This window comes from Nerophis lumbriciformis, linkage group LG14 (assembly GCF_033978685.3).
Source record: "Nerophis lumbriciformis linkage group LG14, RoL_Nlum_v2.1, whole genome shotgun sequence".
Taxonomy (NCBI): Eukaryota; Metazoa; Chordata; class Actinopteri; order Syngnathiformes; family Syngnathidae; genus Nerophis; species Nerophis lumbriciformis.
The window spans coordinates 7,601,575-7,618,099 of record NC_084561.2 but is presented as its reverse complement, the minus strand read 5'-3'; the positions used below and the strand labels follow the sequence as shown (position 1 = coordinate 7,618,099).

The 16,525-nt window shown below is 38.5% G+C and overlaps 1 protein-coding gene across 12 annotated transcripts in view; it reads left to right on the top strand.

The window, feature by feature from the left end:
* The window catches only part of LOC133616622 (afadin- and alpha-actinin-binding protein-like), a 35,211-nt gene that overhangs the window by 17,033 nt on the left and 1,653 nt on the right, over positions 1 to 16,525 (top strand). For 9 of the 12 annotated variants that reach the window (XM_061976128.2, XM_061976131.2, XM_061976122.2 and 6 more), the window contains 7 exons: positions 823 to 958; positions 1,035 to 1,110; positions 2,581 to 2,761; positions 2,821 to 2,968; positions 8,338 to 8,474; positions 13,246 to 13,419; positions 13,488 to 13,605. In XM_061976128.2, coding sequence (XP_061832112.2) covers positions 823 to 958; positions 1,035 to 1,110; positions 2,581 to 2,761; positions 2,821 to 2,968; positions 8,338 to 8,474; positions 13,246 to 13,419; positions 13,488 to 13,605 — 970 coding nt within the window. Of the gene's footprint in view, positions 1 to 822; positions 959 to 1,034; positions 1,111 to 2,580; positions 2,762 to 2,820; positions 2,969 to 8,337; positions 8,475 to 13,245; positions 13,606 to 16,525 lie in introns of all 12 variants that reach the window. The other 3 variants (XM_061976124.2, XM_061976125.2, XR_009816886.2) reach the window with 3 other exon arrangements.

The following is a 16,525-nucleotide window of genomic DNA, read 5'->3' as shown; positions in this document are numbered from 1 at the left end:
TCTCTACTATATTAGTAGTGTTTGAGAGCAGAACTAAATGTAAAAAGGGACAAGAGATGGCATTAGTTTGTGTTCTTTTGTGGTTTCTATGCTAAAATATAACTAGAAGACCTGCTTGTGCAAATAAACTAACGTCATTGTTGTTCCAATCCACCGTATTTTCATTGTCCATTTTCTTAACAGAAACGAAACACTTAGTTGTTGTGCAGGAAAGCCAAGTGCTTTATCCGACACGGATGAACACATTATAGCATCTTTGGTGCTATTTGTTAGCATCAAGAAAATATCCTTAATAGTTTTAATAAACTAGATGAATACATCTCTTGTTGACTCAACAGCATATACTGAATCTTGAAAACAACTGAAGACATGAATTGTAGATGAGACTAATATTTGTAGCAGGAAATCAACTGCAAACAAATGTATCCTTTTTCTCATTAACGTCACGATCACAGCAACACAGCACTCGTTATGTCAATCAAATACGTTACTTAGCGATGCAGCAATAAGTCCAACTTTGTCTTAAGACATGATCTTTTCTTCTTTAAATCTGTGTGTGTCCAGAAATGAGGTCGTAGCGAGCAGTAACCTCTTGGTGATGACAAATGGTTTAAATCTTTAAAAAAATATTTTTTTTAAGAGTGTATATATCCACGCCATCCCATGTTAAATATTTTTTATGGTCACTTTGCCTCCCAACATTTCAAAAATATGCCCTAATCTACACTGATGCAGGCAAAGAAACAATAGCCTGAAACCCAGAAGTGCCTCTCGGTCACGTGATTGCAACACAGCAATTGAGATGGATATTTTATGTTCCAGATCCACAAACTGCAGAACATGGTCTCCAGCCGGGCCAGCCAGTATAATCATGAGATGAAGAGGAAAGAGCGCGAGTTCAACAAACTGAAAGAGAGACTGAATCAGCTTCTGGCCGACAAGAAGGAGAAGAAAATAGGTTAGCTCCCCTGTAGTTGAAGTAGGGAAACCAGAAAACATGTTTTTCTTTCCCTAATGTGCTCCCTTGCTTTCAGCCATTGATGTGTCCAACAAACTGGGAAGAGTTGACGGCAAGAGAAGCCTCTGGAAGACCGAAAAGACGGAAGCAAAGTAGGTCAAACATTTCAGCAAACACTTTTTTTTACAGCACTATCTACACATACAGCGTCTTCTCAAGGGACAATACTGTGGAAAATGGTCCTTAGAGTAGTCGCTGTACAGCTGGTTTGAAAATGAGTCAACAAACAGCTGTTTGTGTCCAATAGCTGGCAATACAAGCAAGTAGCAAGGTAATTATGGTTTTGGATGGCGGTGAGAGCATAATGCTTTGGGGCTGCATGAGTGCTGTCATGCACTGGGGAGCTCCGGTTCATTGAAGGAAACCATTTTTACCACACTTGTGTTGCCAGCTACAGTGGAACCTAGATTTAATTGTTTTTTGAACATGATTTGTAAATAGAAAAGTGTGTATAGTGAAGCAGAGTTCCCCATAAGAAACAAAGTAATAATGGATTCCAGCCTCGACAAAAGTCCATTCAATGTACACTTTGAACACAATATAAAGTGCTATACGGTTCAGTATATCAGACAAATATAACTGTCTATGTAATAAAAAGTCAATACAACAACTAACTATGGTCTGTTCTGCCAACACGCACGCACACACAGAAGTCACTATGGTGCCCTCTCACAAACAAAATCACAAAAATCCTTCACTTCAACAACCATATTGCTATAATAATAAACATTTCAAAAAGTGAAATACACACACATTAACAATGGCAGAGAACTGGAGAAATGAGCAGACAGAGGGAAAAGGAACAGGGATGGGGAGAGGAGAGCCGAATGTGTTTGCTTTGGAACGAGAGAAGAGATTTATGTTCTGGCACCAGAAAATAACTGCTTTGTCACAAATAAAACTTGATGTGGTTACTTGCTATGGTCATGCTTGTGGGTGCCATTAATGTACTCGCAAATAGTCTTTTTTTTTTCTTCTTATTTTTATGCTGATTGGTTGAGTTTTGGGGACTCTTATTGAGTTAACAAAATAGAAACACTTGTCAAAAGGTGCTGGAGTGTTGAGACATGACCTCTCCTGTACAGCAAGTGAAGTAGTAGGCTCCGACTACCCAACAGAGTTTCGCCGTGCTTTCTTACCTGCAGGCGCCTGCATCCACAGAGACAAGGCTGGAACTAAAAGTTTGTAAATAGAAAAGTTGGTAAATCGATATTGCATTGTATTTCGACAACAATGGCTGTGTGTTGAGATAATTTCAGTAGATATTAAAGAGTAACTGCTGTACACAGGCAACTCTTAGATTATATCTAAGTCTAGTTTCTGTAGCAGGGCTGTTCTGTTCAAGTTAATTTCAGAAAACTTGAAAGAGACTAACATGTTTGCAGCAGATTCCTAAAAACATAAGAGTGCTGTCATATAGATGACCAGTACTTTTAAAACCAGCAGATTCAGAGAGGTCCCTCGCTCTCTGGAAATGTGGCCCTCAAAACAATTGAGTTGTGCAGCTGTTGTATAGTGTATGATACAATGTTTGTATGCTTCTCATGGATGATTTCCTGCAGGCATGAGGGGGACATGTACAAGACTCTGCTAGGGGACTATGAGAGTCGGCAGAGGGACCTGCTGCTGGAAAACGCAGAGTTGAGGAAAGTGTTGAAGCACATGAAAAAAGACATGGCGCTCATCCTGACTTCCAGGAAGTCATCGGCGAAAGGAGACCGGCATGACGACGGTGCCATAGAAGTAGGTGGGAAAACAAATCATCATCATCACAAGTATATCTGATATATTTTTGGGGGTAGCAGGCGGACTCGGAAGAAGAAGAAGCGTTTGAATCTAGTAAGGATACGGTGGAGCTGTTTAGTGGTCACACTCGGGAGAAGCTGACCAGCAGTGTTCGACGCCAGTGGAGACGACTGAAGAGCCACGTTGACAGGCTGGACAGCCGAGGTAAGGACATTGTTTGTAAACACTATATAGGACTCCTTACATACAGGATGCATACCTGCCAACTACTCCGGTTTTCCCGTAATTAGTACGGTTTTCATCAACCTATTCCGGGTTACGGTTGCAGTGATAAAAAATACGGTTTTTCATTAATTAAAAAAAAATATATTTTTTTAAGTTTTATTCACGAAATCGCGTAACAACAATGACAATCGTCACTGCTTCCCATAACTTCCTATCGAGCCATTCCGAATGCCATGCGCGAGGCTATTTATAGCACCGCTTCCAAGCACGAGGCCATTGTTTCCAAACGAGCGAACGATCATGGAATCAGCCGGAGAAAAATCGCAAACGAGTCTTAAACCGAAAAGAAAACTGCAGTCATTCCGTGAAGAATATTCAAAAGCCTATCCGGGATTAATTATCCGTTCCAAAAAGGGTGAAAACTACGCGAATTGCACCTTGTGCAGACAAGATTTTTCGATCGGACACGGAGGAATTAGCGATGTAAAAGACCACGTTGGGACAAAAAAACACAAGTCTAATGCCGTTGCTAGCGATACAAGTGGAAAACTTTCAAAGTTTTTCGGATTTTAGCCACAAAAAGGTAATGACACCAATGTTATCTATTGGAATTGTTTAGTACTGTTATACTGTTAAAAGTGTTTATACTGTTTATGCTTTCAAGTCCAAGTTTAAGAAATCTTGTTAAATGTTGACAGCATAACTACCAAAATACAGAAGTATGTCCTTAATATATTTGCAGTGCTATTTCTGTTGAAAAGTTAAAATGATTACATTAGAGATGTGATGTGCCACTTTTCAAGTGTCTGATGGCTTAAATTAATTTTCATTAATTTTTCATATTTTGAAAGGCTTACAAAAAAACTACATTTGAATTGTAATTCCATGCTATTGACAGGACTATTAATTTTAATGAAGTTAGCTTACCATGTTTACAGTATGATTGTGATAGAAATGTGAATTTTAGGCACAGAATATTTTTTACAATTGAACAAGGCAGTAGATTATACAAGCTTGGACAGAATGTTAATAATGACACCAATTTTTTTTTTTTTATGGAATTGTTTAGTACTGTTTTACCATTTGTTTACTGTAAAAAGTGTTTATACTGTTTATACTTTCAATTAACAAATTGAAGTCTTGTGAAAGGTTGACAGGATAACTGGCATTAACTGTCAAAATAATTTCAAACTATTGAAGTTAGCTTACAGAATAAACATGTCAATCAACCCATATGATTTTTGCTGTAATATTTTTGTTTTGAAAAGTCACTGTGACTGATAGAAAAGTGATGGTTTTAGCAACATTTTAACCTGTCTGAATGCTAATAATCATTTTGCGTCGGGGGGCGAACCTGAACCCCCCACCAGGACCCTGTCCTGGACCCACCGGGGCCTGCGGCCCCTGGACCCTGGCTACTAGGCTTTTCTGATTTCAAAAGTTGGCAGGTATGAGGATGGTATGGTTTATTTGTTTACGACTAGCGATAAAACCATATACATATGTATTGTGATAGACACCTAATCAATATCAATGAAGAAAATGTGTTCGATAAAACGTTTGTCGTTCCATAATTTTTTTTTTCTTCGGGGGAAGAAAGCGGAACTTGCAAAGCAAGGTTGGTTGCATGAACAAAGGGGAGTGACACGCCAAGAGCCAATCAGGTGACAGTATCAACGATCACGTTTGCTTGTCTGGCGCTTGATTCTTTGCATGGAGTGAGATGAGAAAGTCAAAATGAAGAAATTGTCACCTGGACAGTTTTCAAAGGGACCGTAGTCCGACCGTAGTGGTCTGTAAATGATGCAAGGCAAGAGCGCTAATACCACACAACCTATATGTGGCGTTATGGCCACACAAAGGGTTGGACAACTCCAATGTTATTATCCACTTTTGTACTTTGTACACACATTGTACAACATGGTTTAAAGCAGACCTGGGCATTCTGCGGACCGCGGGCCACATTCGGCCCCTTGTACGTCCCTGTCCGGCCCGCGTGAGGCCAATCATAAATTACAAAATAAATTTTAAAAAGTATCTATCTCGAGTGTGCAATACAACGGTGCTGCTTTTGTTTTGAAAAGCGTTATTTGTATTACTTCCGTGTGGGCGTATGCTCGTGCGTGATTGTGAGTGAATGTGAACAGCTGCAATCACAAATTACAAAATAAATTTAAAAAAACATCTATGTCGTGCGTGCATCTGTGCTGCTTTTATTTTGAAAAGTGTTATTTATGGGCGTATGTCCGTGTGTAACCTGTGAGTGAAGGTGCACAGCGACGAGTGATGCCCGGTTATCCTCGAGACGCTAAAAAGACAAAAGTTGATGAGGAATGCCGTGTTTTCAACAAGACATGGACTGCCAAGTATTTATTTACATACATTAAAGGTAAAGCTGTGTGCTTAATTTGTGGTACACATGTTGCTGTGTTTAAAGAATATAGTGTAACGACCTGCTGAAGTTGATGTTGTGTTCTTGAGTTGCGGAAATGAGGAGTGAGGATGGACGTGCGTGTGGAAGGAACAAGATAATGTGGAAGGAACAAGATAAGTTGAGCTGTGTTAGTATAGGTTGCTCAATAAAAGTTTAAAAAGAGCGTCAGACTTGGTGTGCACTTCTTCTGGACGCTACAATTGGTGTCAGAAGTAAAACTTTGCGCATACTGCCGCTGCTTGTGTGAGCATACCGCGCTGCTTGTGTGCTCAGCCTGCTACGTCATCGGGAGGTACGTGCCACGATGTTTCCTGGCGACTTTGTCAAGATTGAACAGGAGGAGAAGGACATTGAGTGGGGACTTAAGGTGCCGGCAGCGACTGCAGATGTCTGTGTGAATCCCGGACGTGAGGAGCTCGCCGCCAAGAGAGAGAGAGGATGGAAGGAGAGAGGCAGCGTCGACAGGTGCAGCGCGCTGCTTGGCATGGGGGAATTCCGCCCTCAATGAAGACTCCCAGGTTTGATGACAAGGCGAACTGGGAGGCATTTCATACCACTTCTGACACCAATTGTAGCGTCCAGAAGAAGTGCACACCAAGTCTGACACTCTTTTTAAACTTTTATTGAGCAACCTATACTAACACAGCTCATCTTATCTCGTTCTTTCCACACGCACGTCTATCCTCACTCCTCAGTCACGCAACAGCAACGCCTCCTCCTTCTTCGCCAATCACCTTACAGGCGTGCTACGTTCACAACAAAGAGGATGCAGGATAAAGTAACAGAAATTGACATTTTTGCATTATATTATACCATACTTGCCAACCCTCCCGGATTTTCCGGGAGACTCCCGAAATTCAGCGCCTCTCCCGAAAACCTCCCGGGACAAATTTTCTCCCGAAAATCTCCCGAAATTCAGGCGGAGCTGGAGGCCACGCCCCCTCCAGCTCCATGGACCTGAGTGATGTGTTGACAGCCTGTTGTACATGCACATGTGACCCACCCATAATGTGTCACATTTTTGTGTTGATTTATTTAGTTTATTTTGTGGTTTGAATTCGTTTTTGGAGCTGTCATTACACATTTATCAGTATTCACATTGGTCAGTAGTGGGCAGTAGGGCGTTTCTTCCCAATTGAATGCTATCACCTGCAGACCGGAAGTGTCTTGTCATTCTGATGAGAGCGACCAGTCTGTGAACAATTGAAACGTCCTGTGTGCTTTTTCCTCCTGTATAACAGGTTAGTTTTGGTGAATCAACTCACTGAATAATATCCATGTGATCTTTATAAGTTTAAGTACACTTTCTGATGGTGGAGCCTAACTCTAAAGTGTTTGTGAGTTGTAGTTTGTATTTGTGAATGAATCCAGTGTACAGCTGCAGTAATCAATACAAAATGGTGACGTGAGTACGCAATGTTTATATAGGAACTTCTGATCCTAATTCAGACTCCCAAATTAGAGCTCCCGTTTTCTTATTGATTTTATAATGTATATTTGTATAATGTGTGTGTTCTGAAATAGTGACAGAGAATAGAACAAGGATGGACAATTCAACCCTTAACTCAACAATGAGTAGAGGAGTGTTATGTGTGTATATGTGTAAATAAATGAACACTGAAATTCAAGTATTTCTTTTATTTATTTATATATATATATATATATATATATATATATATATATATATATATATAATTATATATATATAGCTAGAATTCACTGAAAGTCAAGTATTTCTTATATATATATATCTTAACCACGTCGCCGACCACGCCCCCCGCCCCCCACCTCCCGAAATCGGAGGTCTCAAGGTTGGCAAGTATGTATTATACATCAGGAAGTGTTGTGTCAGAAAGTGTTAAAAATAAAACCATCAAAAGCCATCTGCTTTTGTATAAAGATAAGTTAGGTTAAATGAAAATATTATTATTATTATTATTTATCTTACGGTATATCAAAAATAATTTGAGCAAAATTTAATTGAAATATTGTCGGTGTGGCCCTCCAGCAGTGCTCGGGTTGCTCATGCGGCCCCCGGTAAAAATTAATTGCCCACACCTGGTTTAAAGGAATTAAATGGAATCTTTGAAAGGGTACACATTGTTTCCAAAGTAGGAATATACTAGTACATACAGTCTCGATCAGAAGTTTACATACACTTGTAAAAAAGATAATGAGGCTAGAATGAAGGTTTTAGAATGGCCTTCCCAAAGTCCTGACTTAAACGTGTGGACAATGCTGAATAAACAAGTCCACGTCAGAAAACCAACAAATTTAGCTGAACTGCACCAATTTTGTCAAGAGGAGTGATCAAGAACTCAATCGGAAGCTTGCCAAAAGCTTGTGGATGGCTACCAAAAGCGCCTTATTGCAGTGAAACTTGCCAAGAGACATGTAAGCAAATATTAACATTGCTGTATGTATACTTTTGACCCAGTAGATTTGGTCACATTTTCAGTAGACCCATAATAAATTCATACAAGAACCAAACTTCATGAATGTGTTTTGTGACAAACAAGTATGTGCTCCAATCACTCTATCACAAAAAAATAAGAGTTGTAGAAATTATTGGAAACTCAAGACAGCCATGACATTATGTTCTTTACAAGTGTATGTAAACTTTTGATCGGGACTGTAGTTCGTGAAAAAAACTTTTTGGTGGTTATTTTCATTGTAAGTGGGCCAAATCAATTATATTAGAAAATAAACTCATGGAAATGACTGCTGTCATTTGATTATAATAATTGGACATTTCAATTGTTATGATGTCAGGTTTGAGACTGGTATGTCCACAGTGTGCTCGTCTGTTGTTGCTCCACTGAATGCTCAAGACTTTTTGTCTTCTCACATACATGAACAATGAGAGGGAACATTGATACAAGGAATGCTATTTTCACTTGCTTCTGTTTTTCAGGATCATGGGCATCATCCACGGGCGAGAGCGAAAACAGTGCTGCCATTTCCCGGGACTCGTCAAAGGATATGGACAAACTGAAGCAAGAAGTGCAGCAGTGCAAAGACTACATTCAGACACAGCAGCACCTCCTTCAGGTGACACACTGTATTGTATTTTCTTTAAGAGAAGTCGGAGCAGTAAGGGTCCTATTCCTCCATGTGCTTATGGGGAAGAGCTGTGCAATGGTCTGGATTTTGGTCACGGTCAGAAATGAAACATTTTCGACATCGTCTCTTCAGCAACATTATTTTATAATTTTATAGGTGCTAGAGGACTCAAAAGGCTGATTAAAATAAATTCAGTTTATGCGTTTTGGTGTCCTTTTAAATAGATTTTTAATGACGTGTTTTTTTCACATTGAATATCCATCCATCCATTTTCTACCGCTTGTCCTGTTGCCTATCTCAGCTGCATACGGGCGGAAGGCGGGGTACATATTATATTGAAATATTTCCTATATGGAAAAAAATGTGAATTTGTTTACTTCTTGAGAGGAGTAAGTACAGCCTCTGTCCAATCGGTTTCATTGTCGATGCACTGCAGGACTGCCTTTAAAAAGTGGTAGATGGCATGTTTGAAAACAGCAAAACGCCACAGGTAGGTAGGAGCATGATAACATAATAGTGTGGCAAATAAGCGTGTCTCTGTGGCGATAACGTATAGTACCGTATTTTCCGGACTATAAGTCGCAGTTTTTTTCATAGTTTGGCGGGAGGTGCGACTTATACTCAGGAGCGACTCATGTGTGACTTTTAGTTATTTGAATGACTCTTACCATAATATGTTACGTTAACATACCAGGCACGTTCTCAATTGGTTATTTATGCGTCATATAACGTACACTTATTCAGCCTGTTGTTCACTATTTACTTATTTTAAATTGCCTTTCAAATGTCTATTCTTGGTGTTGGGTTTTATCAAATAAATTTCCCCAAAAAATGCGACTTATACTCCAGTGCGACTTATGTTTTTTTCCCTTCTTTATTATGCATTTTCGGCCGGAGCGACTTATACTCCGAAAAGTACGGTACACGCAAAATCCTCATTTAAATAAGGCGGTCTGCACCACTTTTCAATTGCACACGCAGATTTAGTAGATCGGACATAACACGCCCACTAATAGCACACGCTGTTGAGTGCGAGGTATTTGGATCTTAGTAAATCAGGCCCTAAGTCACTACTGGTCAGACATTTCTTAAAAAACAACTTAACGCCTTGTCCAGCTGTTTATTGACATATACTAGTCATGTTTAGCTAACTTATCCTGCAAATTAATGTCAGCTACTTGACTCCTAATAATCGGTATCGGCCCTAAAGTGCATGGTTAAAGTGGTGATAGCGTAGGGCAGTTTTCACCGGTACGCTATGCCCACTACGAGTAGGTAGGAACAGGTACTGACCCATCCGGCACTTCAAGGTGTCATTATCATTTCTACCAAATAAGACCAAGATCTGAGATTGTGGAGCTGAGTTTCGTGTTTGGTAGCAAATCATCGGAGGAAAGTTTGGCGGCATGCCACGCCCACATCTTAAGGCGTAGGCAACATTTTTTCTCAATTTATCATCGCCTATATGTGTAGTATCTGTCATTTGAACCACAACCCATTTGGTCAAAGTTCCTAGGAGGAGTTTGTTAAAATACTACCCCCTTTTTTTAGCCGAAAAATGGCCAAAAACCATGGTAGGAAAGTTTGGCGCCATACCGCACCCACATTTTATGGTGTAGGCAAAATTTGTCCTCACTTTATCACCACTTCTATGTGTATTATCTGTCATTTTAACCGAGACTCATATGGTCAAAGTCCCTTGGAGGAGTTTGTTAAAATACGACCCCTTTTTTTCACCGAAAAATGGCCAAAAACCATCGAAGGAAAGTTTAGCGTTATACCACGCCCCCGTTTTACGGCGTAGGCAAAATTTGTTCTCAATTTATCACCACTTTGATGTGTAGTATCTGTCATTTTAACCGCAACCCATTTGGTCAAAGTCCCTAGGAGGAGTTTGTTAAAATACGATCCCTTTTTTTCACCGAATATTGGCCAAAAACCAAGTTTGACGGCATACCACGGCCACATTTTATGGCATAGGCAAAATTTGTTCTCACTTTATCATCACCTATATTTTTACCCCGACCTATTTGGTCAAAGACCATGCTTGCCAACCCTCCCGGATTTTCCGGGAGACTCCCGAAATTCAGCGCCTCTCCCGAAAACCTCCCGGAAGAAATTTTCTCCCGGAATTCAGCCGGAGCTGGAGGCCACGCCCCCTCCAGCTCCATGCGGACCTAAGTCCAGTGTGCGCACACAAGGAGACGAAGCAGAAGAACGAGACCGTAGTCGAAGAGCGCAGGGGAGACACTTCTCCAGGGCCGATGTATGCTCGGGGCAACACCCTTCACCTTACCCGGCAGTGGGTCTCCACAGCGGACGACTTTAGGGTGAATGATGAGTCCAGCGATGAGTTGCAAATCTTGCTTTATTGATTGCTTGCACACAGCCAATCCAACACAAAACCAACTAGTCCCTCCCCGCACTCACACTACCGCTCCCTCTCTTCTCTCGCCCACACACTCACTGACGTCACTCACCTCACATGCTGTCACCTATTAAAGGGCCACACACACACATACTCAGAGGTGGGTAGAGTAGCCAGAAATTGTACTCAAGTAAGAGTACTGTTACTTTAGAGATTTATTACTCAAGTAAAAGTAAGGAGTAGTCACCCAAATATTTACTTGAGTAAAAGTAAAAAGTATGTTGTGAAAAAACTACTCAAGTACTGAGTAACTGATGAGTAACATACACACACATATCATATATATATATATATATATATATACACACATATATATATATACACACACATATATATATATATATATATATATATATATATATATATATATATATATATATATATATATATACACACACACACATATATACATATATATATATATATATATATATATATATATATATACATTGATATATACACTATATAATTTATATTTATTTATTTTGCCGTTTTTGTTTACATGTTAAAGGTGTTTTAATGAATATACATGCATGTTTAACACATATAGATTCCTTTCTTTCATGAAGACAAGAATATAAGTTGGTGTATTACCTGATTCTGATGACTTGCATTGATTGTAATCAGACAGTAGTGATGATAACGGCCACGTTTTCAAATGGAGGAGAAAAAAAGTTCCTCCTTTCTGTCTAATACCACATGAAAGTGTTTGGTTTTTGGCATCTAATTTGTCCAGCTTCCATATTCGTTTTTATACACTTTACAAGAAATACATTGGCGGCAAACTCCGTAGCTTGCTAGCTTGTTTACGCTGGCTTTCGGAGACTCTTATTTTGAAAGCGCATGCGCGATGGAGCGGCACTTTTATTGTGAAGACAGGAACTGTGTAGTCAGTCTTTAGGCCTTTGACGAGATGTACGGTTGAAAAAAAAAGAAGTCTTTTTTCCTTCACAATTTTGATTGATTGATTGGAACTTTTATTAGTAGATTGCACAGTACAGTATATATTCCGTACAATTGACCACTAAATGGTAACACCCCAATAAGTTTTTCAACTTGTTTAAGTCGGGTCATGTGACCCCTGGCTCTGTTTGATTGGTTCAACGTCACCAGTGACTGCATCTGATTGGTGGAACGGAGTGAACGTCACCAGTGACTGTATTTGTTGAAACGCAGGCACTATGAAGGTCTGTCTGACAGACCAAAACAAACAAAGCGTGCATTAACAGATCAATAAAAATTAGTAGCGAGTAGCGAGCTGAATGTAGATAAAAGTAGCGGAGTAAAAGTAGCGTTTCTTCTCTATAAATATACTCAAGTAAAAGTAAAAGTATGTTGCATTAAAACTACTCTTAGAAGTACAATTTATCCCAAAAGTTACTCAAGTAGATGTAACGGAGTAAATGTAGCGCGTTACTACCCACCTCTGCACATACTCTACTCTCATAACACACAGTACAGTTAGTAGAACAACTGTGTTTTCATTACTGTGTATTTGATAGGTGCCATTGCCCCGGAATTGTATTGCATTGTACTTTCAAGTACAACAATGAGTAGATGAGTGTTATGTGTGTGTATATGTGTAAATAAATGAACACTGAAATTCAAGTATTTCTTTTATTTATATATATATAATAAAATAAATAAATATATATATATATAGCTAGAATTCACTGAAAGTCAAGTATTTCATACATATATATATATATATATATATATATATATATATATATATATATATATATATATATGAAAGTTGGTGAATTCTAGCTGTAAATATACTCCTCCCCTCTTAACCACGCCCCCAACCACGCCCCCCGCCCCAACCACGCCCCGCCCCACCCCCGACCACGCCACCCACCCCCCCACCTCCCGAAATCGGAGGTCTCAAGGTTGGCAAGTATGTCAAAGACCCCTTTTTTCAACGAAAAATAAATGACAAAAAGCAATATGGCCGACTTCCTTTTTGTTTTCAGGTATGGGTTCTTGAGAGTTTTTTGTGCTTCCCTTCATCATGGACGTCTCTTGCGATTTTCGTGTCTGTACGTGAAACCGGTAGGAGGGGCTGATTTGTTCTCATTTCAAAGGTGGTGCGAGAGAGCCAATTTAGACATTTTCGGGACCCCCAAAATATAAAATTGTTGGCCATACCTGCTGAGAATGTGAATTATGGGGACTTTTCGTGCCTCTAAAAGGCGTATAGAAGAAAAAAGCCAGCGACTTCACTAGGGCCCTTGCATGGTCCCTGCGGGCTGGCTCCCTATGACACATGAATTGAAGAGTGTAAAACACTTCAATGGCAACAAGAGTGTAAATGTATTTTTGTCTTAGCAGCAGCTGAGCTCTCAGTGCGATGAGGAGACGTCCGTCATGCTGGGCGACTGCTACATGTTGCAAGGGAAAGATCGTCTACGCGAGGAGTGGAAGAGGCTCCAGGAAGAGAGGAAGATCTTTGAGAGGGAGAGGAGGAACTTCACAGAGGCAGCAATTAGACTGAGCCAAGAGGTGATTGCACAGCAAAGTGTCAGAATGAACTGCTGTGTTTCCTGAGGCGTGTTTGTGCTCTCACACAGAGGAAGACCTTTGAGGAAGATCGTGCCGTGTGGCTCAAACACCAGTTTTTAAACTTCAACCCATTTGGTCACTCCAAGAAGGTCACCAGGTCAAAGTCACAGTGTTCCTTTCATATATGTGAGTGTCTCCTTTTCACTCTTCTTTAAAGGCAATACACTGTCCTTTTGATACTTGTATAGACATACAGTAAGAATAAGACAATTTGATCCTCTTCTTTCATTTGGACAAAAGAAATGCACGAGGTAACATCTAACCAAAGGTGCATTTACAAAACTGCCAAACCATTCCTAGGGATCCAAACCCTAGGAGCCGAGTCTCAACAAGAATAATTTTTTGATTCCCATCCCTTTATATTATCATTTGGGTTTTTGCTCCCAAAGTTGTCTTGTCCCCAAAAACATATTCTGTGTTTATATCCAATATAAAAATATATCATTGTTTTTGCTCCCAAAGTTGTTCTGTCCTCAAAAACATATTCTGTGTTTCCATCCAATATAAAAATATATCATAGTTTTTTCTACCAAAGTTGTCTTGTCCACAAAAACATTATCTGTGTTTACATCCAATATAAAAATATGTCATTGTTATTGCTCCCAAAGTTGTCTTGTCCCCAAAAACATATTTTCTGTGTTTACATCCAATATAAAAAAATATAATTGTTTTTGCTCCCAAAGTTGTCCAGTCCCCAAAAACATGTTCTCTGTGTTTACATCCAATATAAAAATATGTCATTGTTTTTGCTCCCAAATTTGTCCTGTCCCCAAAATCATATTCTGTGTTTATATCCAATACAAAAATATATAATTGTTTTTGCTCCCAAAGTTGTCCAGTCCCCAAAAACATATTCTCTGTGTTTACATCCAATATAAAAATATGTCATTGTTTTTGCTCCCAAAGTTGTCTTGTTCCCAAAAACATATTCTGTGTTTACATCCAATATAAAAATATGTCATTTTTTTTTCTCCCTAAGTTGTCTTGTCCACAAAAATATTATCTGTGTTTACATCCAATATAAAAATATACCATAGTTGTTTCTACCAAAGTTGTCTTGTCCACAAAAACATTATCTGTGTTTACATCCAATATAAAAATATGTCATTGTTTTTGCTCCCAAAGGTGTTCTGTCCCCAAAAACATATTCTGTGTTTACATTCAATATAAAAATATGTCATTGTTTTTGCTCCCAAAATTTTCTTGTCCCCAAAAACATATATTCTGTATTTACCTCCAATATAAAAAAATATGTCAATGTTTTTGCTCCCAAATTTTTCCTGTCCCCAAAATCATATTCTGTGTTTATATGTAATATAAAAATATATCATTGTTTTTGCTCCCAAAGTTGTCCTGTCCCCAAAATCATATTCTGTGTTTATATCCAATACAAAAATATATAATTGTTTTTGCTCCCAAAGTTTTCCAGTCCTCAAAAACATGTTCTCTGTGTTTACATCCAATATAAAAATATGTCATTGTTTTTGCTCCCAAAGTTGTCTTGTTCCCAAAATCATATTCTGTGTTTATATCCAATACAAAAATATATAATTGTTTTTGCTCCCAAAGTTTTCCAGTCCCCAAAAACATGTTCTCTGTGTTTACATCCAATATAAAAATATGTCATTGTTTTTGCTCCCAAATTTGTCCTGTCCCCAAAATCATATTCTGTGTTTATATCCAATACAAAAATATAGAATTGTTTTTGCTCCCAAAGATTTCCAGTCCCCAAAAACATGTTCTCTGTGTTTACATCCAATATAAAAATATGTCATTGTTTTTGCTCCCAAAGTTGTCTTGTTCCCAAAAACATTCTGTGTTTACATCCAATATAAAAATATGTCATTGTTTTTACTCCCAAAGTTGTCTTGTTCCCAAAAACATATTCTGTGTTTACATACAATATAAAAATATATCATAGTTTTTTCTACCAAAGTTGTCTTGTCCACAAAAACATTATCTGTGTTTACATCAATATAAAAATATATCATAGTTTTTTCTCCCAAAGTTGTCTTGTCCACAAAAACATTTTATCTGTTTACATCCAAAATAAAAATATATCATAGTTTTTTCTACCAAAGTTGTCTTGTCCACAAAAACATTATCTGTGTTTACATCCAATATAAAAATATATCATAGTTTTTTCTCCCAAAGTTGTCTTGTCCACAAAAACATTATCTGTGTTTACATCCAATATAAAAATACATCATAGTTTTTTCTACCAAAGTTGTCTTGTCCACAAAAACATTATCTGTGTTTACATCCAATATAAAAATATGTCAATGGTTTTGCTCCCAAAGTTGTCCTGTCGTGAGCTAACCAAAACATTTTTCAAAAATTACCCAGAATTCCTGATTTGCTGGGACATTTTTCCCACTGAAAATGAATAGGCCATTTTTAAAACTTGCACAGTTCCCACATTTTTCAACCGATCAGAACCGTTCCACTTTCAACACCTTCCACTCATCTTGGGACAAGCAAACTACCATTTTCCAAGTAAAAAAAAAATTGGTTTTCAAGAGCCTTATTTTTCAACCTTTTGTCCCAGAATTTCTGAGTTGGGACGTCAAAAGTTACTTTTTTTTGTACAAATTCCCAGTTTTCACGAAATTCCAGGAATTCCAAAATACCAATTCTCACTTCAAAGTGTTACTACGTCAAAATTTTTCAACCAATTCACAAAATTTCAACACCAACTTATTCATATCATCTCGGACAATTGTGCCATTATATATATATATTTTAAAAATTCCCATTTTTTTCCTGAATTATTTTGTAAATTCCTATTCCAAAAAAAATGTTAAATTCTACAACACACACATTTCTCAATTGCCCCACCATTTGTTTTTACTCAATTCAAACCTTTCAACCAACCACACACACTTCACCCTGGATATCGACGGCAAAAACATGTTTCCATTTCCCCAAATTCCCGGTTTTCTTCGAATCGCCAGGAATTTCTCCCCATTGACAATAAATGGGCAATATACAAACTTCTCCATACCCCACATTTCTCATCCGATTTGAACCTTTCCACCATCCACAC